Source organism: Cryptotermes secundus, unplaced genomic scaffold (assembly GCF_002891405.2).
Source record: "Cryptotermes secundus unplaced genomic scaffold, Csec_1.0 scaffold423, whole genome shotgun sequence".
NCBI lineage: Eukaryota > Metazoa > Arthropoda > Insecta > Blattodea > Kalotermitidae > Cryptotermes > Cryptotermes secundus.
In genome coordinates, this window is record NW_019731985.1 from 1,009,794 (window position 1) to 1,037,343 (window position 27,550).

General features: G+C 39.0%; 1 protein-coding gene and 1 long non-coding RNA gene across 6 annotated transcripts in view; one reads left to right on the plus strand and one right to left on the minus strand.

The window, feature by feature from the left end:
• LOC111867438 (AP-1 complex subunit sigma-2) lies at window positions 1–26,169 on the plus strand. 5 transcript variants are annotated; one of them, XM_023857310.2, is made up of 6 exons: window positions 84–122; window positions 761–829; window positions 2,482–2,660; window positions 3,192–3,300; window positions 4,481–4,618; window positions 25,432–26,169. In XM_023857310.2, exons 3-6 carry the CDS (start codon window positions 2,482–2,484, stop codon window positions 25,474–25,476), a joined length of 471 nt encoding a protein of 156 aa, XP_023713078.1. In that variant the 5' UTR covers window positions 84–122; window positions 761–829; the 3' UTR covers window positions 25,477–26,169. The 5 variants fall into 5 exon arrangements, with proteins under 5 accessions (XP_023713080.1, XP_023713076.1, XP_023713077.1 ...); XM_023857311.2 differs by lacking the exon at window positions 84–122 and adding an exon at window positions 123–139 and having other exon boundaries at window positions 770–829; XM_023857312.2 differs by lacking the exons at window positions 84–122; window positions 761–829 and adding an exon at window positions 1–76.
• Window positions 14,991–27,550, minus strand: part of LOC117282557 — a 17,691-nt gene continuing 5,131 nt past the window's right edge. Inside the window, exon 2 of the long non-coding RNA XR_004513349.1 lies at window positions 14,991–15,227. This is a non-coding gene — a long non-coding RNA (uncharacterized LOC117282557). The remainder of the gene's footprint in view (window positions 15,228–27,550) is intronic.

Below are 27,550 nucleotides of genomic sequence, written 5' to 3' on the forward strand. Positions count from 1 at the left end.
GGTCTGAGCGGTCTGAGCCGTCTGAGCCTTAGGTGTTGGCAATAGCAAGATAGCAAGAGCGAGGAGTTAGGGTGTGGTATGTGTGAAAGCTATAGGGTTTTGTAATTAGGGTTGTTATTGAATTATTGAAGTTGTGAAGGTTTCGAAGATGAAGGGAGTACTGTATTGTCATTGATGTGAAGATAATCTTGCAGGAAGGTAGGACATGAAAGAATGTGAAATTGTCTTTGTGATTAATTCCGATGAATGTAATTTTTGCAGCATTGTGGCGCATTTATCGCTTATAATTATTTATAGTTCTGTTTTGAAAATACAGAACGTAGATGAGAGTTCAGCACAAAAAGCACCATTTAGTAGAGCATCCACCTTTTAATTAATGAATGGGTTACAGAGCCCGACATGTTTCATAGCCATATTGAGGGGCATCTAATAAATTATAAAATTTAGCTTTACATTATTAATTATTTCAGTATTCACTTTGATTGAAACTGTTATGATGTAAGCAGCCATTGAGGCCTAAAAAGTAAAATATATGTGTGTTAATTAATCATGTCTTGTTTGAAGTCCATTTGATCCTGCCATGGGTCATACTCATAACATAACATAACATAACATAGCTACATGGTTTCACAGATCCTTTGTCCGGAAACCGGACTGGATATTGAACTCGTCACAGCCAAACTGACATTGCAATGTGCAACCTGGTCTAGACAATAAAATATTCAATAATTATAACATTGATAGGTACAACAGTATAGANGTTGTGAAGGTTTCGAAGATGAAGGGAATACTGTATTGTCAGTTGATGTAAAGATAATCTAGCAGGAAGGTAGGACATGGAAGAATGTGAAATTGTCTTTGTGATTAATTCCGATGAATGTAATTTTTGCAGCATTGTGGCGCATTTATCGCTTATAATTATTTATAGTTCTGTTTTGAAAATACAGAACGTAGATGAGAGTTCAGCACAAAAAGCACCATTTAGTAGAGCATCCACCTTTTAATTAATGAATGGGTTACAGAGCCCGACATGTTTCATAGCCATATTGAGGGGCATCTAATAAATTATAAAATTTAGCTTTACATTATTAATTATTTCAGTATTCACTTTGATTGAAACTGTTATGATGTAAGCAGCCATTGAGGCGTAAAAAGTAAAATATATGTGTGTTAATTAATGACGTCTTGTTTGAAGTCCATTTGATCCTGCCATGGGTCATACTCGTCATAAGTAATGTGTGTGTGTGTGTTGATGTTGATGCTGTACATCTCTACTCCCACATTATGCCATACAGGTTTTGCCTTTTTACACTTAGTTGGCTGCATGTATCATGATAGTTTAATGTAAAGGTAAAAAGGTAAAGCTGTACCTGTAATGGGACATGGAGGCCCATAGGGTTGTGAGATGCCAAGACTCCCACAATTTCTAGACAGTCAGGTCACAGATGGTGGTGAGGTTGTTGACCTAAGCAGCAGCCTCAATAAACTCCTACCATGTGCCCCGATAATTTAATAATGTCAAGAGCTTTTTTATGTATTAAGTATTTTAAATAATTTATGTCAATTTTAATGAATCTTTTAAAGTTGGATACTGCTGTAAATTAAAAACTGGACCCACTATATGGTGTCTTTTTTATGTTTAATTCAATGTAAAAGTTCATCCATAATGTAAGAGTGACCCATGAGCGTGTTAGAGAACAGGACACAGAGGAAAATATTATGTTTATGGTTTATTTAATGATGCCATCAGTACCTCAGATTTATAGCATTAAATATATGTTGGGCATCATAATATTGCTCCATTTCTTCAGATTTCATACCATCCGATTGTGGCATAATAATTTGATTGACCAATTTTTTTAACCATCCAGTTACAGCATTTATGAATCAGTCATCTAATTCGGCCCAGTGTGTTTCAATTCTAGGTTTCTTTTCAAATGCATGAATTATTCACAATTATGTAAAGTATTTCAGATTCTAAATTATAATTATACTAAATAATAATCTGATGCATTGTCAAAAATGGATTGTATTTAGTTTTAAAAATGTCACATGTAATATTTTATAAATCCTGTTTTCTTAAAAAAATCTTCTATTATTAATGTTTAAAGTGACCCTTGAAGTTTTTGTATGGTGTGTATCTCCAAGTACTGTGTATGACCACATGCACAATAATATAAATGTTTTCATTATTGATTGTGGAGATCCCTGACCATTTTCTTCCATTGATTGTCTTATTAGTATCTTGGCCCATATTGTGGTATACTCTTCCATGTTAAGGATCTGTTTGTCCCCATATAGGCATAGTCTCTGGCCTGTGTTTGTGTGTTCCGGACTTACTCGTATTGTTGTGCACCTGTCCTTGATAATGATTTTCGGATGTAAACAGCCAGCCCAAATGAAATGTGTAGGTTCATGAGAGTTGTGTTTCGAGTTCAGTTGTTCTGTCTCATTTCTGAAGAATCTGTCATTGCTTTACAGATGCAGTTCATGTTGCTGTTTAGCCGACAAGGCAAGTTGCGTCTCCAGAAATGGTATGTGGCCCATCCAGACAAACTTAAGAAGAAAATCACAAGAGAATTAATTACTACAATTTTGGCCAGGAAACCGAAAATGAGCAGTTTCCTTGAATGGAAAGACCTGAAAGTGGTTTATAAAAGGTAATGTTTGTTTATCATGAATCTGAGCTGAGCTTGTCCTTCACCTCTTTGCCCCATCTGTAGTAAGGTGAATGGAGTCTGAGGTTTCCCCGTCTCTGGATATTGTTGTATTTCTCCCTGACCCACTATGGCATATATCAACCAGGCTGAAGCACTTGTTGCTAGCAAAGGTTGTCACTGCTGACATCTGTTTGAACTGAGGGGCTAGATGACTGCAAGCGAATGCAGGAAAATTTGCTGGAATGGAAGGAGACATGGAAGGATGTAATTCATACATATTCTTTCCATGGCTGTGGTTTAGTGCAGTAAGTGCATTTCTATATTGTCTGGTGCTTAGGAACAAGGACATATTCATCATATTGTCTTTCATCACATAGGATTACAGTTTCCTGGGGTGTGACACTGCATAATTTTGTCTGCCGGCCAGACTACTTGGTGTCACATGCCAGAAGACTGTAATCCTGATGCTGCTGCTGTGAGAACCTCAGATCTCACTCCTCTGTTAATGTTATGCTCTTTGTTATTTTTCAGATATGCCAGTCTCTATTTCTGTTGTGCTATTGAACAAAAGGACAATGAACTGTTGACCCTCGAAATTATTCATCGTTATGTTGAGCTGCTAGACAAATATTTTGGTAGTGTAAGTATCCATTAAAATAGCACTGGTGAAAAATGTGTACAGAAGTTAGTTCAAGGCAAGAAATATTTTTTTTATTAGCTCTGCTTTACACTGTTTTGTCAAACTGTGAATGCTTGTGATTAAGCATTATTGCAATAGTGAGCTGATGTTTGCATTGTTGCATAAATAGTGCACACAGTGTCCAATGAAGTTTGTGACTTATCACTGTACAGCAGAATTTTGCTTGGCCTCTCGGCAGAGATCTTGGAGTCAGAGGTGTCTGCACCTTGAGAAACATGAATGCTTTAGCACAACTTGAATGAGTGTTTGTGCAGTAACAGAAAATAAAATGAATCTCTTCTGTGCCTGGGAGTGTGTTCTGATGTAAGATGTGGCTCTTACTGTTTGGGATTTGTAATTGTGGCTGTGGCTGCATTCCTGATGCAAGCTGACTGGATGGAATGATGGTGCTTGCCTGCCTGTCTCCTTCTGCCACATGACATGCCAGACCATAACAATACATATTAACAGGTGATCTGAGTAATGTTAGGGGCATCCCTGGTTCATCTGCACTAAGAATGTCAGAGAAGCCTCCATCAATTTTTTGGGGTAGTTTGTGCACATGCAAGACCGAGGGCTCTAGGGGACACAGGTTTGAAGCATTTGACAACCAATCACTGGTGTTCCTCTGTTGATCCAGCAAGGATCCCTTTGGTGCCATTTTGGAAACAAACACTGTTGGTTGTCAGAAACTGAAATATAGTTTTTCTTGTTCTGAGTCTGTTTATTCGCTGAGGAAACCCTGTGAAAATCACAGAAGTTGAGAAAAAAATATTTGGTTCACCTGTTAATATGTGAGTATGCATAAACTTCATATATCTTCTGTGTTTTCTTTTGGATGAAGAAAGTATAGTTTTGAATTCTTCATGGCTGGAAATCCAACAGTCTCACCAGTAAATTTGTCAAGTGGAAGTGACTATTGTAAGTTGCGTGAGATGTCTGCAAGTAGATTGAGATACAGGGTTATTCACGTGTAAGGATGCAGATTAATTTCTCATGGTGAACTCATTTGTAGTTAGAACACGTTGCACCATGAATATTTGGGCCTCAAGTGGCATAACTGATTGAAGGAAGACAGTCACTCGGGACTTCTGAATTTGCCTGTAGAATCAGATTAACAATCTCCGTAATCTTCCTCCAGGTGTGTGAGCTCGATATCATCTTCAACTTTGAGAAAGCATACTTCATCTTGGATGAACTGTTGCTTGGGGGAGAGATCCAGGAGACAAGTAAGAAAAACGTCTTGAAGGCAATTGCAGCCCAGGATTTGTTACAAGAGGTTAGTTATGGCAATGCGCCCATTGAACTGTAGAATATATATATATATCTTGGACCCGTGATCTGAGTTTTAGGTGCTGTAGTTGCTGCTGTAGGCTGTGTTGAGGAGGCGAGTAAGGGGGGGAGGGCATGTCACGATCTTGCTGTGAGAAGTACAGTGAAGTGTCAAACTGATGATGTGCTGAAATGTCTCTAATTTTATTCAATTCTTGTACATTGATAATGTTTCATTTTATATTGATTCACAAAGAGTTAAGCTCTTGACTATGAATAATATTCTGACTGCAGCAATTGAGTGCAGGAAAACTGAAGAGAGAGAGAGTCCTGCTGGCATGGGTAGCTAGCCTGTGCCAGCAGAACTTGCTCAGCGGGGTAACGGAAAGAATGTTCTGTTCAGAAAGTGAACATGTGATGGACGATAATTATACTGGGTGTTTAAATATTGTGAGATGGGTACTGGAGACTTTCCCGTGTAACAAAATATTTTCTCCCAGGTTAGTTCAAATTCATGCTACAGTTAAGAACTGCAGCTCATTTCAGATATTGTTGCCATAATGTAATTTGAAACGAATGTCTAGCATTCACTGTGTGCTCCTTGTGTTGAGGGAAGTGTATTATGATTTGCAGGCGCAAGTCTGTCTTACCTTATTGCCATTCATTGGTTGTGAAACAGAATTTTGTTCCTTTATATTACTTCTCTGTGTATTAAGTGGGCTTGCTTATGTTCTGAGTTTTATAATAATTATCATGCATTCACAATCCAGAAGGAATATCTTTAAATAATGATAGGTAAGCCAGAGGCATTATACAGTGAGAAAGTGAAGTAAATGCTTCTCTGTAGCAATGCTTTAGTAGATTAACAAAAGTTCATCAAGATATGTGAATACATCCATATTTCCCATCTAGTTATGTGTGATTGCGTTTCTAGGCTTAATTTTAAATGACATTTTTACAGTATTTATCAGTAATACAAGGTTTTACTTGAATTTTGCTGCTTTGTACCAAAAAGTCAGCCAGTAATCTAGCAGTGGTTTCACATTAGTGGTGATTGCCACATGATCAGTGCTAAGCCAAGTCGATGGCTGTCAGGTTTCACTGAAGTACTTTATGCGTCCACTTGCTAAGCTGCCAGGCCAAACATGTGAATCATGCTGTCATGGAAATGTGTTGTTAGTGAAGGGAAATTAAACTGGAATAAATGCATGATAAAGAGCAGACTCACAGTATTGTATTGATAATTTGTAACAGTGTTGGTTGCATGATGTTCCTAGCATTACAGTGCATGACAAGCATGAATGAAACCAATTTTGGCAGTGTAACAGTGTTACAGCTGTATTGCTGTCCGTATGTTGGACCCATGATTTTGATTCCAACTTTCCATGTGGCAAGAATTTGAAGAGTTTTCAAGTGGCTGAATTGACCAGTCGGCTTTGGTGACATTTGTGTCATGGAGACACATTTTGGAATGCTGTCAGATACCATAGTTCCACAGATTAGTTTTATATTCCTTGTCTTAGGACCCAGTTGGATCCTGGACTTCCATTCACAGTTTGACATCTGTGGTTGGAGTTTTCTGCTCACAGATTGAAATCTTCTAAAGTGAAAGAAACTTTAGGAACGTGAAGGTGATGAGCACCTCCCTCTGATGGCTTGGAGCCCATGTTATGTGATCGACAGTCCTTCTCACCGCCTTACATGGCCAGTAACAAAATGTGACCTTTGGGAACAGATTCCTTGCCCTTCCTTAAGTCGAGAGATGTCAGCATTGAGCATATCCGGAGGCTGTAAACAAACAGCAACACAGTCCACACTTTGATTTGTTTGGCTGTTTCCTGCATGATGGATGTTTGCAGCACTTCTGACAATGTCCCTAAATAAAAATAGTCTTTAAGGGGGTTGACTGTTTATGTTGGTGAACTCTGCAGTGTCCACATGCCCAGATTACTTCAGCTCTTTGTCTTGTATGTTTGTGTGTGCGCATGCGCACAATTATTCTGCATCATTGTGGCTGCTGTTATTGATAATTGCAGTGTAATGTTTGGTTGTCCTGTTTTTGTGCTCTTAGTCTGTTGTGTTTGAGTTTCTGTAATCCTGTTGCTTTTAAAGTCTCAGATTCCTTTAACAGCCCTTGAAGGCATGCCCTGCTGAGCTGATGGCCAGAATTGAAATTTTGGAGGGGGGGGGTAATGATAGTAGTATTGAAAAAATCCATCTCTTAGGCAGCTGTACTATGCATGTGCCTTTGCAGTAATGTGACACAGAGCCAAGGAAGTTCACTATGCATGTGAAATAATATTGCAGTTGAAGTTGAGGGTGGCTTTGAATTTAAATGCTGACAATATAGCGCTAATTTTAATTGAATCACACAGATGTGATCTACATGTTCAGTATTCTAATGGATATGTAGTCAAACCAGTACCTGACATGAAGAAGTCAGGAAGTGTGTATTGTTGTTTCAGCACAGTCGCCTGTGTTCTTATGCATTATCTGTAATTTCATGTGGTGCTGTTTATTTATACAATCATATTTCTAGTAAAAGTAATATGTTCATATTGTGGTCATCTTGGCTGTGACACAAATGTAGTTTAGTGGGTTGGTACCAATGTTTTGGAGGAACAGACAGCTTCTTCTGCCTTGACGATGGAGGCAGGATGTTTTGTTCCCTTAACACAGTGGAAGACTTCACAGTGTTTGTCACCTGCTTGCACCACCCTCATGTAGCTGTGACTGAGTCAGACTGACTGTAGGTGCACATGTCTAGTCATGTTCCATGTTTATGTTTGTCTACTTCAAGACACAAGGAATGAATGTTTATGTAGTGGTCCTTGCTTCAAGATCAGGAAAACTGAAGGAAGGAAATGTTGATCTTAGTCTTGCCATGAAGGCATTCCAATAAGTTTGAGACATGTTACTCACAAGTTTATGCGAAGATATTGTTCATAATATTTCCAGTCTGCTTTTTCTGCACGGTTTGATTGAATTCTTAGTGTGCCTACTTCATGTCTGGAAGGACCCTCGTTCAATCCATGGCCCCGAGGCCAGCTGTGTTGATGTAGCCTTGCAGCAGGTCACAGCCGCCTGTTTCCAATCATATGCAGCTGAAGCAGTCTTCTTTGGAGGGAGGGAGGAGCATGTGATGATGTCATTTTCCTGGGGATTGCAGATGCTCTGTCCTTACTTCTAATGTTAACCCTTTCCTGTCTGTCAGTAAGGGCTTCCAAAATTGTAACTTTAGCCTGCAGCTCTATTGTTTGAGCCTTTTGTGACCACCTTCATGAATTTAATGCCACATTATGATCAAATGCTGGAATGATATGTCTTTGCCTCTTTATGTTCATTGACATCTAACCTGGTAGTTTACACACAGGAACTACAGATGGCAGAGTTTTGCTGTACATAAAGTGTACTGAAGTGTCGCCCCCTAATTTTGCACAAGTGTAGTTGATAGGAGGGGGCTGAAGAGGAGGAGGATGAGAAAGTGTTAACACACGTAGAAGAGGGATGGAGTTTTAGAATGTTTGGATCCATGCTTGTTTGGTGCAGTTCTGTTCATATATATATGCATGAGGGAAGTTACACGTTCTAGGATTTTTACTTGAGATGTTAGCATAAGAGTTCATAATGAGGACGTGTCATTTGACTGACATGTGTTGAACATTTTCCATTTTCCCATTTTGGTTAAAGAAATGCCAGGCAGGAACAGCGATCAGCTCCATATGATGGACCTAACACTTGCTTATACTTGACAGTGGAAGCAGAGTCAGGCCAGCTTCCAAAACGGCTCTCTTTAAGCAAAATGAGATGATAGAGAAGTGTCCATATTTGTGCCAGTTTAATGAACCTGGTGTTTGTGCTTGAAGAGACAGAGTTAGAAACTCCTCAGATGGCTGTGTGCTGGGCATTACTCTTTTCTGTTGGTTTAAATGAATACTAGTAGTCAGGGCATGATGGATCATGAATGTGTTCATAGATGAGGAATTTTCATCTTGTTGGACATCCATGCTGCTGTGGTATTTGGGAGGTCACATGGTACAGTGTGATGATTTGTAATTATGATGAGTAGGGTACTGATACAAATGTGTCATATTGATTATGTGCTCAGTGAATTCATTATGAGTTGTCTTGTTATTGAGCTTCCTAAAGAGAAGTGAATTTTTTTATCCTGAGAATTGAAGAGCCAGGTGTGGAAATATATTCATTGTTCAGAACATTCAGTGTGAATATTAAGGAACTCTGGCAAGTCTGCATGAGCCCTGTAGAGTTGATTTTGTTTTGTAAGTGCCTTACACACCTGATGCACTTCTTTTTCTTTTACATTTTGTGTTCTGTAACCAGAATGAGTAAGAAATACGAGTTCACACTTTATTTTTGTGTGTGGAAACAAGATAGTTGGCATTGTGAGGTTTGTCAGGTGAAGTATTGTTGTACTGTGGTATGTTTATGTGGGATACTGTTATTATGTTATTAATTTTGAAATGTTTTTTGATGAAGGCCTGTTACAGATTTTATATTTGTACATTATTATTGTGTAAGGTTTTTGGAAGCTGGCTATGTGTCTGTCTTAGTGCACTAGCTAGTCCTGTTCTAGTAATGTTGAGACTAGTTCATTCCACTGGATCTATCAGATAGGTCACATTTGCCTGTGTTAGAGCTAGTTTCTGAAACACTGTGTTTCTAATATAAAACAGTGGATCATTCACAGGTCACTGAGGTACTGTTATGTTGGTTTATATATACATATTTATTTATTTATTTATTCATTTATATAGCAGGCCTGCACAAATTTCCTGTACACCCAATAGCCATCTTCAAAAACTAGGAGCCAAAATAAACTACAAAATACCTTGGGTGAGAAGTTTTCTCATTTTCGTTAACAAGTGGCAACTGAAACATCTGCATATAAATAATGGCCAGTTGCTTTGAGCTTGGAGAAAACTGAACACAGCAATGCTAGGGTACTGGTATCTGCTGCTGCTAGGAGTGTGGGAACAGGAATTATGGTAGGCTGGATAAAGGAATATGAAACAGATGAAAGGAGGGAAGGAGATAAACGTATTAAAAGGATAAATTCAAGGAAGTGGCTCATGTGGCTGTAGTAATACACCAGAAGAAAATTCTGAGTTCTGCCATGAAAAGTTTAAGTGCAGTGGTGATGTGGCACCCAGAATTTGTGCAGGCCTGATGGCCGCTCTGTACATCTGATGTCTGCAAAGTTGGTTGCCATTGCAAGCGACGTTATGTTGTACCAGTGCAAGTGCTGCTTGCAATTGAGTGATGTGAGAGTGAGATACGTGGTTCTTTGTGTATAAAGTGTGTAATGTCTGTACCTGTGTCTCCTGTGAGACTTGTTTTGGCAGTTGAATGAGTACGTAGTGTGTTCAAAAAGTATCGAACCTTTGGTCGGCAGAAATACATTTATTGATTTGGAGGTACAAAACCCTAATCCCCTTCAAAGTAGTCTCCTTGGTAATGCACACACTTCTCCCAGTGCTTCCGCCATTGTTGGAAACACTTCTGGAACGCATCTTTTGGAATGTTGATCAGCCGGGCTGTCGCGTTCCGCATGATGTCTTCTCTTGACTCAAATTGGGTTTCTTTCAGTGCCATTTTCAGCTTGGGAAACAGCCGAAAGTCACACGGAGCCATTTCGGGGGAGTAGGGAGCCTAATGAACCACAGGGATGTTGTGTTTGACGACAAAAGTCTGAATCAGATGCGTAGTTTCGGTACAAATTTTGCGGACACTCTCCTCATGCCCAAATCCTCAGTCAAAATTGAATGTCCTGATCCAATGCTTACCCCTATCTCGTTCGCAAGTTCTTGGACTGTGACACGATGGTCCTCCATGACCAAAGTCCGCACTTGCTCAATGATATTCTCATTTCGGTTTGTTGAGTGTCTGCCTGAACGCGGTTCGCTGTCCACTGATGTGTGGCCATCTTTGAAGCGGTTGTACCACTCCTTTATCCATGAGTTGCTCATGGCATCGTCCCCAAAAGCCTGTTGATTCTTGCGAATGGTTTCCAAGCTTTTGGCAAAATTTGATGCAATATCACTGCTCATGTTGTTCCATCATTTTACACCTTACTGGAATCTGACGAGCGCTCACTACACGTCCTCACTCATAGGCTGACTGCCAGCGACTGACGCTTTCTGCGGGCGGGGAAAAATTCATGACTGCATATGAATGTCCCCTCCACATCTCCACTGAAGGGAGCCTCCCGCGCTTCACTGGTTTACGCGGGAAAAAAGAAGGTTCGATACTTTTTGAACACACCACGTAATATTGTTGTATTATATATTGTTATTATTGGGTGCATACAATGATTCATGTATGTATTTACATTATTTTAGTGGGTGCACTTCTGAGGTCAGAGTGTGCAATCAGTGGAATACAGAGTTCTGACTGTGTTAAGTTGGATTAAGTAAAAAAAATGTGATGGGATCAAACCAGCATATGGTCCAGGAGGTGCACGTGGTGTGAGAATATCTTTTGTAGTATGCGAGTTGGATGTGTGATTGTCAGATGGAGAGAGACAACTTATAACTAATATACTGTCTGTACCATTCCATCATGATATGTTTCTTATAATTTATACCACAGGTGTTTAATGTGGTTGGAATATTTTCTGCATTTGTTCCTATAAAGATAAGATTGATAAGTATATTTCAGCGTCTTTTGGCTACAATTTGACCCTTTCCTCTCCTCTGTTTGAAGGCTTCAGACAATGTAATGTTCCTGTACAGGTCCACTGTCAGGATTTATGTCAGCTTTACAGATTTGTCTTATGAGTGCATGCTGAGTGTCATATCTTTGCTCTTTACATTATTTGACATCTCTCTAGAGACAGCAGATCCTAAAAATTCTTATTTTCCTGGACAAAAGTGGCTCCTTTTTTGTGCAGATTAATTTGTCTGTTTCTCTGGGAGTAAGTGGCTTAGTACCAGTGTTTTTTACATTTCAATAAAATAAATGCTTAACCAGTACTTGATACACAGATGTTTCATGTTTAGGTGAAGAACTTTACCATTAGTACAGTATGCTACAAGTCTTCCAGTGAGGGTAGAATGTAAACTATGGCTGAGCTATCTTATATTGTAGGTACTGAAATTCTCCATCCTGGTCCATTTGTGAACTGTCATAATAATTACTACCTGAATCAAAAACGTGATAGACCTGAGGGTCCTGTGCCATTTCTTTCATGCCACTGAACAGACGATCAATACTGTTGCGGCTGGTCTCTGACTCGGGGGAACTTGCATGAAAAGTCTCGTGTGTGCATGTCTTGATCATTTGTAGCATATTAACCTATGTTTACAACTTAACACTAGCAGTCATTGGTACGCATGTGTGTGTGCGCGCTCGCATGCTTATTTATGTTTCAGACGTTTGTATCTGTATATGTATGTTGACACAGTGAGAAATAAAGAGAGCAATGTGCCATGCTGTATGAAGGTCACCTTCTTGTACGTTTGCGATGTTTGCAGTCGCAGGGGACACACCTTGTTCACGCTTGACATGTGACAGATGTCGTTAATCACCAGATGATCTAAACTGCTGTAATGTGAAGGAGAGGGAGGAAAGAAATGGATATGAATGATGATGATAGCATTGGCAGTTGAAGGAGGAGAGACAGGAGGGAATAATGGGGGGGGGGATGAATAAGCAGGAGGAAAGGTTTTTTCCTGGAAACTCGACCTGCATGTGCAATATGATGACAGGATATTTTGAGATTCTTAGCGAGTTTATGTTGTGGTGGTTTCAGTGTTGTGTTGGCAGTTGAAGCTTAATGTTACAGCAACTCTGTTGAATTGTAAACATTAACGTATGAAGAGACTTAATTGAATTTTTAACAAGAATTATACTAGTACACCTTGATTAAGAAACTGGATGGAGGTCAAAGAGGGCAACAGATAGATACAAGAAGTCGTTTTATAGTTCAGCATTTTGTTGAGCTATGATTGCAGGCAAATTGAATGACTGTCAACCAGAATGGGACAGTGGCTTGGACATGATCAGCTGTCTTTATTGCTTTTTCTCAATCTCTCCAGATAAGAATGCCTTGGTGCTATAACTGACATGACATGGACTGGCTCTTGTGAGTTTCTTGTCCACCAGGCAGCGACATGAGGCTTCTGCCCTGGTGACTTAATATTTCCTGACAAAACAAGAGTAATCTCTGTTATTTGTGATGGTATACCAGTAGTTTGGCCGGTCACGGTAGCCAAGTGGTCTAAGGCATGCACTGTCATCGCTCGCTCGGAAGCCGGGATTGTGGGTTCGAATCCCACTCAGGGCATGAATGTTTGTGTGCGTTTTTCTGTGTTTGTGTACAGGTAGAGGTCTTGCGACGAGCTGATCACCTGCCCAAGGAGTCCTACCATATGTCTAAGATCTAGTAAATCGAAGTGAAACGGAAAGTTTCATGGAGGTATGCCTAGGCTCAAATGAGGGCTGTAGCGCAAATGAAAAAAAAAAAAACAGTAGTTCAGTTACACAGTGAAATAGGCTGTGGATTTTCCTCAGTCCTTTCAAATTTACCGAGCAAGAATATCCTCTTATATCATTCAGCATCATATGTAGTTGGTGTGCTGCTGAATAGCCTACAGTCTGTCCCATTTTGTGCATGGACTTCAAGCAGGAACCTGTGTAAGATATCCAGACAGGCTCTCTAAATATAATTAAGTTGCAAGCTGTTGTTTGTGCATGGAATGCTTCTGTAATATGCACTGCATGTACTAGTTGTTTGTTTAATTTGTTGCCGTTGTTTAATTGGTTCTCACAGGATACTTCACATTTATTTTACATATATTTTAAAAGAGGTTTCTGTGTGTGATTTTCAGAATGTTTATTTACTGCTGCTAAAGAAGTCAACTCTTTAAAGAGTGAGACACTTCCCAAACTCATTTGATGTGAGGCCCCTTTGATGTGAATAAAACAAAACTGTGAGGCATCTCATCCCACAAAAGTGCTGATTCAGCAGTTCAGAAAAATAATTACCATATATACATGAAGGACTCTTCTCTTAACTGTATTAATGTAACTTGATGTGGTCATTTAGGACCACAGCGAATTCAGTATCTTTGTCATCAGCCCATTTTTCAGGGCTCCCCAGGAAGAGCATCAGTTAGTTTCAAATCTGAGAAATGCGCCTCCAAGTAGCATATAAAGATTCATTGTCTCACAGAAAACACACTCCATCTCCATGACGAAGAGCAGCCGGTTAATGCTGTTTAATCTGAGAACCGTATGGAACACACAGACACACACTGTGTGTGGGCAGAATAGAGTTCTTAATGCTGGTATGGGTACATATAGTTGCAATTTGTTCTTCTGTAAATATTAAATTTCACGGATTGATATGGTTGTAGACATTCAGTGGGAATCTTTTTCTTTTCTTTCTTCATTTCCTCTGTCACTTTTCCTTGTTAAACCATCGAATGAAGGTACATGTTCACCCTTCAGAGCACACAGTTTCAGTCATTTGAGCTACCACCTGTGTGAGTACATGAGAACTACTGTGGAGTGAGACATGCAGTCAGATGACACACATACCTGCCCTCATTGTGTATTGCCAGTTGCAGGTCAACTTCATATTGACATAAATAAACCAGGTTGCACCAACATCAGTGGCATATGACATTGGTATACTTGTGGAAATGATTTCATGTACTTTAATAAACACTCTTTCTTTGGTTGTGGTACAATTCTTGAGCCATCAGTGTTGTAACTGAAGCACTGTTTAAAATTCTCTATCCGCACACAGTATGACATCATCTGCCTTGCTGTCACTACACTTTTGTGTACATTTTGGCATATTCTGTTTCCACTTTCATCAAACATTTGCTAACACATCATTGTTACCAACATATATGAAGAAACTGCCAAACACTAATACTTACCCTGTGTTCCACTGAATTACATGCCCACCAAGCAGTAGTGCTTGTGAAAACCCTTAAGTACAGTACGAGACAGCAGGATCTGTGTTGTGCTGAACATTTTGCCGTGAGGTATATTTGATAAGCATAACACTGTTGGAGTTGGATCTGCTCCAGTCTTTAGGGACTCACTTTATATTTTAAATTTTCATCTCTTCCATAAGCAGCCAGGACTGATTTGCTATTATAATGGAAACCAGTTGTTCAAATGTACCACTTCCTGAACTGGCTGACTCTCTTGTAGCAGATCCTGAAGGTTCAACACCAAAGCCTGCCATCGGACACAATCCTGAGCCAGTTCCATCCACTTCCCATCCTCAGAACATCTGTGATGTTGTAGCAAACGGTGAAATCACTAAGTATCAGTTTGCAGGAGTAGAAGAAACAACTTTAGACATCTGTACAATAATGTGCGTAATGTGTCACTGTGTCACCAAATGGAAAGTATTGTGCTTAGTGACATTAATAAGGAAAATTTTGTGGTGCATTTATCTTGACTAGTTTTTCACCTAAGTCTGTTTCCCATAACACCACAGATATTTCTTCAAGGTCTGTGATTAAAATTGATGAAGTCTTTTTGGGCATTTATTCCCTGATGATGGGGGCAGACCAGATGTCTGAAATGTTGGCTTTGGTTCCAAATTGGCACAGCTGGTCACTCAGTAAGAATTTCTGAAACCACAGAATATCCATAATATTATTTACAGGGCTCAGATGTGTTACATGATGAATATACTTGTGTTGTTACCACAGTTTCTGTTGTTTGTTTGTGGGTAGCGTATGCATTGACAGAAATATGTACAGTTGATTCTTGCCAAATGCAGGGGTTACAAATCCATCTTCAGGAGACTTGACTCCAGGAAACATGTTCTCTCATTATAGAAGACAATCACTTCATACAGTTAATCTGTGAATATGTTCCCTGTAAATAAATGTCTTCAGTTCAATTTGTATCCGTATCAACATTTTCGGTACTGAAGTTGGTTCAAAAAACGAGTGATGTCTTTTGTTTCAGTATTCTGAATACTGAAAGGCTGTAAATTGTTGGCATGAATTGTCAAGATATGGCAGGAAAGTTCATTATCACATATGTTACCAACTTTTCACAGCATAAGTGGAAGACATTTTGTTCTTAGTACTGAAAGAGCTAATGTGAGAGGTTCTGAGAACTGTTAGATTCATTAGAAAAGTGGAAGTAGTGTTACTGAAAGATCACTGATAACTGTCTGGTTTGGGTTTGCTAGACTGATGTGGCATTTTGCTGGCACAAAAGGCATGTAAGGAAGAGCAGACAGTTAAAACAGAGCTCATGAAATCTGTGTTTGGCAGGGATCTACCGTACTTCCTAAGATTGTAGCATTTCAGGCATAATGTCATGCGGTTAGAGACTTGCAACAGTTGATTTTCTTTCCCCTGTGAAGGATGAAGCAGTCGAAGGGGCTCTGAGAGAGATAGGGCTTCTGTAGTGCGACCTCAACTCTAATCTTCAAGCGGCTGGCCAACAGACACCTTGTGAAGTCACATCAGAGCACTTCTCCCAATTCTGTTCTCATCCTTTGAAGCCTGAATGAAACTTATCTAAATAATATTTGAGGATGCAGTTTCTGCCTTACAGAGAGCAAACTGAATTTCCATTACAAGATGAACTGGTTAATTCTGTTTAGGGAAATAATCACTGTTTCTTGTGAACATCATATGAAACATGCAGATATGATTTATGGGCAGAGTTATCTGGGCTTTGCTTTGTGTCCCTTTGTTGGGCACCATAAAGTGAATGGTCGTGAAGTTAGCTCTATTTCTGAACTTTATGGTGGGAATATATTTTGAAAAACTGCTGAATTTATTTAAACTGATGTGCATCATTTAAGAAGACAGAGTGACAACCTGATGAAGTTGGTCTGCAGGTCAGTGAAAGCTAATTTGTGTACATACTCTTTCATAAAGAAGAGTTACAAACCTGCAGCAATAGAAGAATTTGGAAAAAGAAAACAAACAAAAAACATTCATTTATATATGCTATATGCAATTTTTATAATGAAAATAATTTGTCCATATCTTTTAAATTAGCAATAATGATAACTGACAAAGAGTAATAAATTTCCTTCCAGCCCAGCATTAGCACAAAGGCAATATCAGGGAATTGGGAAGTTTGTCAGCAGAGACATGTTGGTTTGTTTTGGAAATGTTTTGTAATTGGACAGCAGTGGAGATACCTACATTCTAGAACAGAAATTTTAATGGTGTTGCTTTGGAAGTTAATATTGCAACCAGTGTTACGGAAATTATTTGCATTTTTGCAGTAATGTTTGTGGTTCTTGTGGCACAACTTATAAGCAGAATGTCTTCATGCCTTATTGTCATAAATTTCATATAAATAACATACAGACATTCAGGCCATACATCACAGGAAATAACATCACATCTCCATGACAATGACCAACTGGTTAATGCTACTTGGGGGAACCATACTGAACTCACAAATATACTGTGTGTGAACAGAATGTGGAGTTTTTAGTATGTTAAAGCAGGCAGTACGTAGGTACCACTGTGCGTTAAAAGACTCCACACATTCTAGTGTAAAATTCTGTGCGCTTCATTGGCTTTGATGTTTATTTAGTGCAAACATAATCTGTAGTTATAAAGATAATTGTGGTACAGATACAGCACTGCACATGCAGTGCTTGAATTTTGTTAAACATGTACCATATCGATAAATCTCTCAGTGAATCACGTAAATTTCATGAAATGTTTATTTTGCATCAGTACAGGTTTCTTATAGAACGAAATTATTTGAGAGAATTTGAGCTTCATGTAAGGGTCATGTTAGACCAGTGCAGATCAAATTAAGTTTACCATGCAGCATTTATTGTAGATTGCCTGCCATTGCCAAGTTTGATGTAAATATGTCGAGTAGTTTCAGGTATGATACATATGTGCTGTCAGATAGGCACAGCTTTCCCCTTCCTGCATTCATTTTATGCACCTTCAACGAATGTGTGATAATAATTAAGATGTTCTTGTCTGTTCAGATTCAGTGTCTCGGGTTCCCTTTGCTGTCTCCACTGCTGGGCTCTAGTCAGATCTCTTGCAAGCTGCATAGTTTTGTAAAGCAGCAGCACATACACATGTTGGTCACTTGCCTCTCAGTGTCATTGTACCATACATTGCTTGCTTACTCATGATTCTTTATGTCCGATTGCTCTCTTCATACTGTAAGAAATTTTTATATTTCCTAACTTGTGTTCATTTTTAACAAATTTAAATGGAAGAGATGTTATTTATGATAAAAGTTGTTGCTAACCATATTCAGGGTGCAAGAATTTTTGTGTGCAATGAAATATTCCAAGGTCCAGTTGTAAACATGGTTGAGGAATGTGGTTTTGTAATATACCTACCAGAAGTGAGTTAAAATATCTTTAATGATGTGTCATCATCATATAGTGACATAGATTGTTATGTCGTCATTAAGAAGTTACAGAATTCTGTTCTCAACCTACAATTGAACCAAAATTTCCACATGGGAGAGCTCGTTGAAGACGTGGGACCTGTTCTCTAAGGTTCCCTACACGAGGTGTGGCATACTCTCAGCGGTATTTCAGTCTAAGTGTATAACCGTAAGTTTCATGCATAATAATGTGAAGAGGGTCTGATCCTTTGGTTTCTGTGACCTGCGACCGACACGTAGCTTGGGTGCTGGCATCAAGTGTCAAACTTGTTCCAGTGCAGAATCCATTGTCATGTTTTACATGAAGCCTGAAATATATATAGTGAAAGAAGGGAGAAATTTTTCTGCAGGTTTTCAGGCAGGCACATATCTGGATATCAGTAATGTATATTTTAAATATTTTCAGAACATTTTCATATTTTTAATGTAATGTAATTAGTCCATTACATTCCTGTGAAACCTACAGTGTACCCATCTTCTGGGACATGACGCCGTACGTATAGTCTCATACAAGTTCACAGATGTTTTGCACAGCTGTACTGTCTGCAAAGTTCCCTCCACTGGTTGCCCAGCTTATTCTTGGACTCCAAAGATGGGGCCAGTACTTTCTTCCAAAACTTTGGTGAACTTGTACCAGACTACATGCATGGTGTCACATCCCCAGAAGACAGTAGTACTGTTAAGTAATGTGTTACGTTTATGCAGGGTCAGGTATGTTTTGATATGGCTGAAGTCCTCAGCTGCAAACCACGCCTCTTCCATGTTCTGGGTTTCTTGAAAATGTGACTATACAGAAACAGTTTTGATGTTTCCAGTATGTTTCCGTTTGTACCCTGTCATGACAGCTTGTAGACATTTATTGTAATTTTATAGAACTGCTGAAAGGTCGACACATTTCCATTTAAAGTGGATAATTGCTTGTTTTCTTCTCTGTGTTAATGATGTGTATACAGTGCCAAATTGCTGTTTCATAGTACACAAGAAAATGTACATTTTATGTGTTGAATTTAAAGTTTTGACAATGATAAAGCATTTTATGTATTTTATATTGTAAAATATTTTTTAGACATTGTGGCAGTAAATAATATAAGATCAATTGAAAGTTTGACACACACCATTCTTAAATTATTTTAAACACAATAAATATACTGGGAAATAAATTACCTTTTTCAGAATTTACTTGTAAAATGATTGATGTCTGTGACTATGTGTTTAAATTTAAAATATTTATATTGCTGGGAAAACATGGACATTGGTCTAATAAAGCCCGTCATCTTGTTCACTCATGTTTGTGGTTATTCAGTGTCACTGTAGATTGCTTCCCACTAGGCTGTACTCTGGATGCAGATACACAGTGAAGTGTTATGTGTTCAGAACATGGAGGCAACGAGATTCATTTCATAATATCCTGTGTATAACCAGTACAACTTTTAGGTTGGTGTAGTGGTGAAATTCAACCCTTGTATTCATACTGTGCTCGGTCGGAACCATAGCCAGGTCCAGTGGCCATCCTGACTGAGGTGTTTCATGGTTTTCCACAGTCCCTTCATGCAGAATAGTACCTAATTTAGGCAACAACCACTTCCTTCCAAATCCTCTCCACTTAGCATTCATCAGTCATCCTATCACGTGACACGGGGTAGTCAATACTGAAAGCTTCCTTTGTCAAATAACCAACAAAATAACATGTAGATGAGATCTGAGAGCTGGGCTTTGCAAGCCCTTGCACCATGACTGACTGTGACACATTGTACATTCCCTTACTGAATAACAAAACATCCATCCACAGTCCCGCATTTTGAATGAGACAGTACTTTTAATGGGCTGATTTGGGCTTCATGGGGTCACAAGTGACAGAATCATAATTCAAGTAGATCCTCACATGTCCCAAGAAATTCCTGTTTAGTCCTAATAGTTCCCTACTCACTTTTGCAGATGGCCCTTAACCACCTTCATTACATGGGCATCATGTTGGATGTTGTTCTTTGTCTGAGTTATGGAGAGAAGTTTCCATATGAGGGGCTTCATAATTTATGCTGACCAAGTACTGTTACAGTGATTCAAATCAAGGATTATGAAATGGATGAGGCATGTAGCATGGATGGGAGAGATGAGAAATGCATAGAAAATTTTACTTAGAAAACTGAAAGAATGGAGACCACTTGAGAGACCTAATCATAGATGTGATAGTAATGTTAAAATAGATCTTAAAGAAGTGGTGGTGGTGGGGGAGGTGTATGTGTGGACTGCGTTCATGTGGCTGTTTGTTACGTCTAGTGGTGAGCTCTTGTGAACCTGGCATAAAATCTTCGAGTTTTTTAAGTGACAAAGGATTTCTTGACCAGCTGGGCTACTATCAGCTTCCCAATAAGGGCTCTGCTTCCTTGGAGTTAGTTGCATTTTTTATGAAGCATGGAACATTACAGTTTACATTGCTTGTCAGTGCATGAGTGAAATAAAAGAGTATTATTAGCACATATGTTGCATGTGATGCATGCCAGCTCTGTAATTTGCATGCCTTGATATGGAGGGCAGTAATGAAAGGGGCCACTTCTACACATTCTGTAAAGCATGCGGAAAGGACTTCGACCATGTGAAATGTAATAATGCATTGCCCGTGCATATCTTTGTGAATTACTGTGAAACACTTAACCGTTTAAGTGTATTTTTTAATTCTTTCCATGTTGTGAAAGACATTTTTTGCTTATGAATGGTACATCACTAGTATTTGATAATATCAGTGAAAATTATTTCTCCTTTGACCTCTCGACAGTTCAGACTGTCTGTTTTTGGTTTAAACTATCTTAGAAGTACAAATTTATGCAATGATTTTTTTTATTATTTTCCCATGCCTCTTGTCACATACAGTGAAGAAATATATAATTCACATTTAAATTCAGGCATCTTCAAAGGGTAAAGTTGATCTTTTGAAGATGGAATTGTGTGTGTCCAAATATACAGTGCTATTCAAAAAGAGTGAACCGATTTCATGACACATTGCTTCGGTTCTCAAGCATCGTCATGGAATGAGTCAGTGACCATTTGAAAGAGGAGTTATCTAAGTTGTGAATGGCTGGCACAGGGGCGCTGAAATTGCGTCGTTCTTCCAGCAACGTTCAGTTGTTCATTTACCCTCAGAATGGTGAGTCCTCAGCAAAAGGTGTTCTGCGTTCTCGAGTTTGCGAAAACAAATTCAGTTGTCATGGTGCAGCATGCTTTTCGAAGGCGATTCGGCATTAATCCGCCCTGTCCTAAGAACATTCGATGGTGGTTTCGACAGTTTCAAGAGAGTGGGTGTCTGCGTAAAGGAAAAAGTCCAGGACGACCACGAGTCTCGGAGGAACAAGTGGCAAGAATCTGTGCTGCGTTTGACAGGAGCCTGCGGAAGTCAACAAATCAGTTAGCCGTCAGCTTGCGATCCCTCAATCCACTGTCTGGCGTGTGCTAACAGTACGTCTACATTTGAAACTATACAGACTGCAGCTCATTCAGGCGCTTACCAATGACAACAAAAGCGGATGGAATTTTGCGATTCGATGCTGGAGACGATGGAAGACAAAACCTTCATTTCACATTTAATTTTTAGTGATGAAGCGACTTTTCGCTTGAGCGGCACAGTCAATCGTCACAATGTGCATATTTGGGGAACAGAGCACCCACATGAAACAGTTGAGCATGAAAGAGATTCCCCTAAGGTGAATGTCTTCTGTGCTGTGTCTCAGAAGAAGGTTTATGGTCCCTTTTTCTTTGAAGGAAAGACCGTTACAGGACAAACCTATCTCGATATGCTCCAAAACTGGCTCTTCACTTCACTGCAAGCAGATTCGCATGACTTCATTTTTCAACAAGATGGAGCACTGCCCCATTGGCACCTGATGGTCCGAGCTTTTTTAAATGAAAAAGTGCCCCTGCGATGGTTTGGTTGGAAGGGGACCAAAGACCTTGCTCTTTGTGTTGGCCTGCGAGATCCCCAGACCCCACCGTGTGCGATTTCTTCTTGTGGGGGATATGTAAAAGATCACGTTTATGTTCCACTGCTACCCACTAACCTCGATGACCTTAAACATTGAATAACATCAGCGGTTAAATCAGTGCATCATGATATGCTGATACGCGCCTGGGAGGAATTCTCTTATCGCATTGATGTTGCCCATACTGCAGGTGGTGGCCACATTGAACACTTGTAAGATAGGAAATAAAAGTTGATTGTGAGTAGAATACTTGTGACTTGGCTGGAGTTTTGTATTACTTTCCTTTAATAAAATATTGCATAATAAAATCGGTTCATTCTTTTTGAATAACCCTGTATATGTAAATGATTGTATGTATTCATCATTGCATATGATGAAAGTTTGTTGAATGGACAGACAAGATTGTTGTATAATTTGAGGCCACATGATAAGAAGAAACTTGACAAATTGATGCACTGACTCTGAAGTAAAGTCAGCATGGAAGGATTCATTTACTGACCCAGTTTTCATACTATGTGTATGTATTTTATCACAGTAATATGGGCATTGGTATTTTGAATTCACTCCTCTCATACCTGATGTATCCTGTATGAAGGATTATGAACTTACCTTGGAAAAGATGAACCAAGTGATTCAGCTTATACCCATTTCTATGCTTTTTACCTGAAGAGACCAGCTTATATTAGTGTAATTCCATGTAAATGTGTAATTTATATTGTTGTAGAGCAAAGAACGGTTCGTATGAACTTTTTATGGATGGGAGACACATTTATGCCTCTGAGCTTATGAAGCAAAATAAATACAGACCAGATCAAGGACCATTGCTTCTAAATGAGATACCTAGTGTGTATTATGGAAGGGGTTAAGGTTACTTTACACTGAAATAACTTTCATGTTTTATTAAATGTATGTATTAATGACTCAGTGTCATGGACAGATAAATGTAGTGATGAATTGTAGATCTTGTATTGCTTACTTAGCATTTGTTTAAACAGTTTTGACCTTCAGTTATTTAGGATGAAGGTTGCAGTTGCCTGCGTCTGTGGTTTCGTAGTGAGTGAACCAGTAGCATTTTTAAATAATGTGTTTCACATTTCACTTATCCATAGAAATTTGTTTTCTTTTTCTAGTAGTTTCCTGCTGCTTTCCTGTGTGAGCCACCTGAATGTTCATGTCTGATTCATCCCTTTTAATAAGAAAAGATTTCTGTGTAGTAGACCAATGTGGTTTGTTTATTGTTTGTCTTCTATCCAGAGAATGTGTTAGTCACCTGTACATCTGACAGAATTGGATTTGTAATACTTTCCATTGTTGTTTTTAACATCTTGATGTTCTGTATAAATTCAATAGATACAGAGTCTGATGGGTGAATACTGATAACAATTATCTGTTTACATTACTTGCACAGGAAGATACATTTTTCTAGATTACTTTGTTTTCTTCAGTAAGTACATCAGGAGACTCTTGGGACGGACATGAAAACAATTCACTCTGGCCTTTACTTATTTTTACTCTCTCATTTACAGACAAAGAAAATTCAGTTGTGAAGAAGGGAAATACAGAAATATTAACATCACAGAGTTTGATGAAAGCTCCCCAGAGCTTACTTAAGAACATGCATTATCTGTTTGGACCATTTCTTCATGCGCAGATCAGAGTTCAAGCTGCTGTATTTAGGTTATGTGCAACCAGCACACATGAATGATAGTTGTTTAAGAAAGTTTCAGCTACAAAATATTGCACAGAATGCTGCCTCATCATACAATTTTAAAATTCCATTTATTTGTGTCACAAGAAAGCTATTCATTCAGAACAGTAGCCAGCTTATCTTTATGTGACTCTTATCTTAACTGTTAAACAGACTAGCAAATGAGAAGTTTTTAGATTGTCATGAGGCTAGTTTTCTATATCGTGAACTTGCTTAGTTTCCATTGGCCCTAATCATTTGAACCTTGTTCCTATTTTCAATCCAAACAAACCACTTAGTGCACCTGTAAATGTTTCCTGTTGGCAAATGTGTGACAGTATCCATAATTGTTCTATTCATACTGTGTAACCTAACTTGCATTTCTATAAAAGTAATCACTTCTTATTCATGTGTTGTGCAGCAAGCATGATAGTAAGACAGAATTGTCTGGATTAAATTTTATGGTGAAATTAACAAGAATTTCAGTATATTCAATTTATTAGTGTACAGACTAATGATTCCTGGTACTCATTTCTGTAAGAGGCTGAGTCAACCCCAGGGCCACAGTGCGGCTGGAAGGATTAGGTCAATTGAAAAAAAATCAAATGACCTCATCGGGGCTTGAACCCATGACCTTCCGGCTTGTAGCATAGTGTCTCAACCAACTACGCTACCGCTAAATAATTTTCCTGGGGAGTAAAGCGTGGCTGGCGCGTAAGGCTGACAACCTTACCGCCATCTTTGAGCCGATTGTCTAGATAATGTGGGACCCTCAACGTCTCACAACCCTATGGGCCTTCATGGCCTGTTACTTTTTTTTTTACAGACTAATGATGCCAGCCCCCCCCCCTCCAGAATCCACACTAGTAATCCACCCACCAGCTGAGCATCATAACCCAACAGCAGACTGTACTTAGCCACTGTGTTCAGAACCCCTGAAATCAAATGCACTGCAATGGGTCCTCCAATCAGTTTTCGGACACTGACAGTTATTTCCGCTGTTTACAGAACCTGGGTATTATTATGAAGTGTGTCAACTAAAATATCCACCAATTTTCAAAGACCCTGATACTAAATTTGGGATTGCTCTAAAATGTGACTGAATGATAGATACACATTTGCTGTGACTGACTCCTTTAAGAAAGTACATAATTTTTTTTTTTGTTTAAGAAATAATAATGTATTATGTAATGTCTCCCAAACGGTCATGAGCTGGAACTAACGAGAAGGAGCATTACAGACTGACTTTTGAGAAATAATTTTTCGTTGAACAAACAGACATTGGAAGAATATTGATTAAAATTGTGAGTTACATGTAGCAGGGATACAGCAAGAGGAAAGAACTTCTCCAGTTCTGGCATGACAGCTTTGTAAAATGTGTATCTGGCAGAACTGACATCATCAGGGATGATCGGAATGAGTAGCATGTCTGCCGAGGTTCATTATAATCCAGATGAAAGGGATGGACATTCAGTCTGGGGAAGCTGCTTTCCCATAAAGGCTGAGAACATGAGATTTGAGGATCTGAAGGTTGTGACTGTTTAGACCAGTGACTTCCAGGATGTGACACTGTGTGGTCTGGTAGAACGTTGCCACTGTTTTACAGGAACCTCCTGTCTCCATGTTTAAGGCGGATACCCTGAAGATGGAGGCGGCAAATTTTTATATTGTGTTTTCATATAGACTTATGTCAATGGAGGAGATATGAAATATTTATGGAGTTATTGTTCTGTATTAGGACTTTGAGTCTTAAGTGTCTTCTCTTCGTTATAGGAAGAAACACCTCAAGGGTTTTTTGAAGACCACGGGCTTGGTTAAACCTGGCAGCACGCAAACATATTCAAGCTTTCTTCATCTGCTTCATGACAAATGACTTTGAGTGGATATTCTGTGATGCACCCTGCAAGACATCTGTGTCTGCTTCTCTCAAAATTGTCAAGCTTTCATTTGGGTGGGCATGTAACTGACTTGTTGTAAACTCAGGTTTTCTGTACTTAGAACCAATACTCTGCTGGAAATATTGTAAGTATTATTTTCTATTGAGGAGACTTTACATTCCTGGAAAGTATTAAAAGGAACATTTGTTATTAAAGATGCAGTTGTATTCCATTATTGTACTTAAAACACTTTCAGATATGTAAAAATTAACAATTTGTATTATTCATTCAGTTAGTGTGAGGTGTTTGAACAGTTGGAGCTGTGCACATATATATATGGAGAGGGAGGGGGAGTGTGTGTGTTCTGTTGTAAATATGGGTGGGCTGTGGGTAGTAATTTCGCTAGCCTTTGCTAATGATCTTATATTCTAAATTGTAAAAGTGTATATGTTCATTATATGGAAAGACATTTGGAATTTTAGAGGGCTAAGCACCTTGGTTAATATAGGTATTATAACTGTGAACTTGTTCAATGTCAGCTTTAGAGAGAGAAAGCATAGGAACATTTCACAGTTTTTTTTTTAATACAGAAAATTATGAAATTTGAGATTCTCATGACAGTGAATATTAAGATTGCAGTCTTCTGATATGTTATGCCATGTAGTTTGGTGGATAGGTACTGATGTTTCAGAGGAACATGCTGCCTCCTTCAGGGTAGAAGAAGGTGGAAGTAGCAGGTTTCTTCTCCCCACCTACCAAAGTACACAGTGTCACGACCCAGAAGACTATCTGAATATGATGATGTTGCAGGGTGAAACATCTTTCAGTCTGCATATTACTAATAATCGTAAGTTTGACTTTGGTTATAACCAGTCATTCACCTTTATACTGACAAACAACCTGTGTGCACAAAAATATAACAGTTTATCTGTGAAAAGTCTGACTATCAAATTTCTGTGGCATGACATGTGTAAACTATATTGCATTATGAGACATGACTGACTGTCCACTCTACATTTTGAGATGTTTGTTATGTGTTTTGATTGAGACTTTACTTATCCAGCCCAACAGTGTTGCCAAAAGTAGGTCTTCTCGTGGTTAACGTTCTCCAGTTGCCACCAAACTGCCTGGTCTGGAGCACAGCAGAGTTAATTTATAGTGAGGGCTGTGAGTGTGCACAGTGTATGAATATGGATGGTTATGTTATAACATGCAGCTGACAGACTGTTCTGGCAGTATTAATCATCAACTTAAGTAATTTTAGTTTATGACAGCGTGCTATATATTATAATGATCATTATAACCCCCAGTATTATGAAGCAAGCTTGGTGACACAGGAGACTGTTAGTTGGATTTGAGGTTCTTGCAAGTATGGTCTAGTTCAGAGAGAACCCAGTGTTGTCACAGTGTGGAAGTACCAGTGAAGACAATTTCTGGGCAGGTTTAGCATAGCACAAGAACTCTTCTTGTTATGCCCTTCACAGTATTATCATGTACTTAAAAGTAAACTGCACTAAAACCAAGAAGACAGTTGCTCCGCAGTCACTGGGCAGGGTTATCTCGTTTTCCCCTTAGCCCTCCCCCCTTCATCTTAGCGGTGTGTGTGCTGATATTAAGGGTGGAGTCCCGGCCCACCCCCATTTCCCTCCATCACTGTGTCTAACATTGTCATTGTCAAATTACTTGTGTGGGAAGGACAGTTATGTGTCTTTCATTCTAATGATTATAGGCTGGCAATACAGTATATGTTTCCACAGCTGTCACTGACTCTATCTGCTCATAGAATATGACAATTTTACACAGATGTCATAGAAAACATGAGTTATCATGAGGTATCAGGTATGCGGTTCAGTCTGTCACTTGAAGGAGTATGTCATGAACATGAAGTAATTTCAAATAATTTTGGATCTGAGGGTTCCCATGGCACTGTTCTGACTTATGCTGTGCAGCTCAGCTTGTCACATGTTTCTGCTTGTTTCTTCCTTGACTTCCTCTTTTACCCTGAAGATGGAGGC

Excerpts from the sequence above, each read along its gene's own strand:
- LOC111867438 (XM_023857312.2), top strand. The coding sequence starts at position 2,482 with ATGCAGTTCATGTTGCTGTTTAGCCGACAAGGCAAGTTGCGTCTCCAG. Across the intron at positions 2,661-3,191 it reads CTGAAAGTGGTTTATAAAAG|ATATGCCAGTCTCTATTTCT; the intron begins GTAATGTTTGTT and ends GTTATTTTTCAG. Across the intron at positions 4,619-25,431 it reads CCCAGGATTTGTTACAAGAG|GAAGAAACACCTCAAGGGTT; the intron begins GTTAGTTATGGC and ends TCTTCGTTATAG.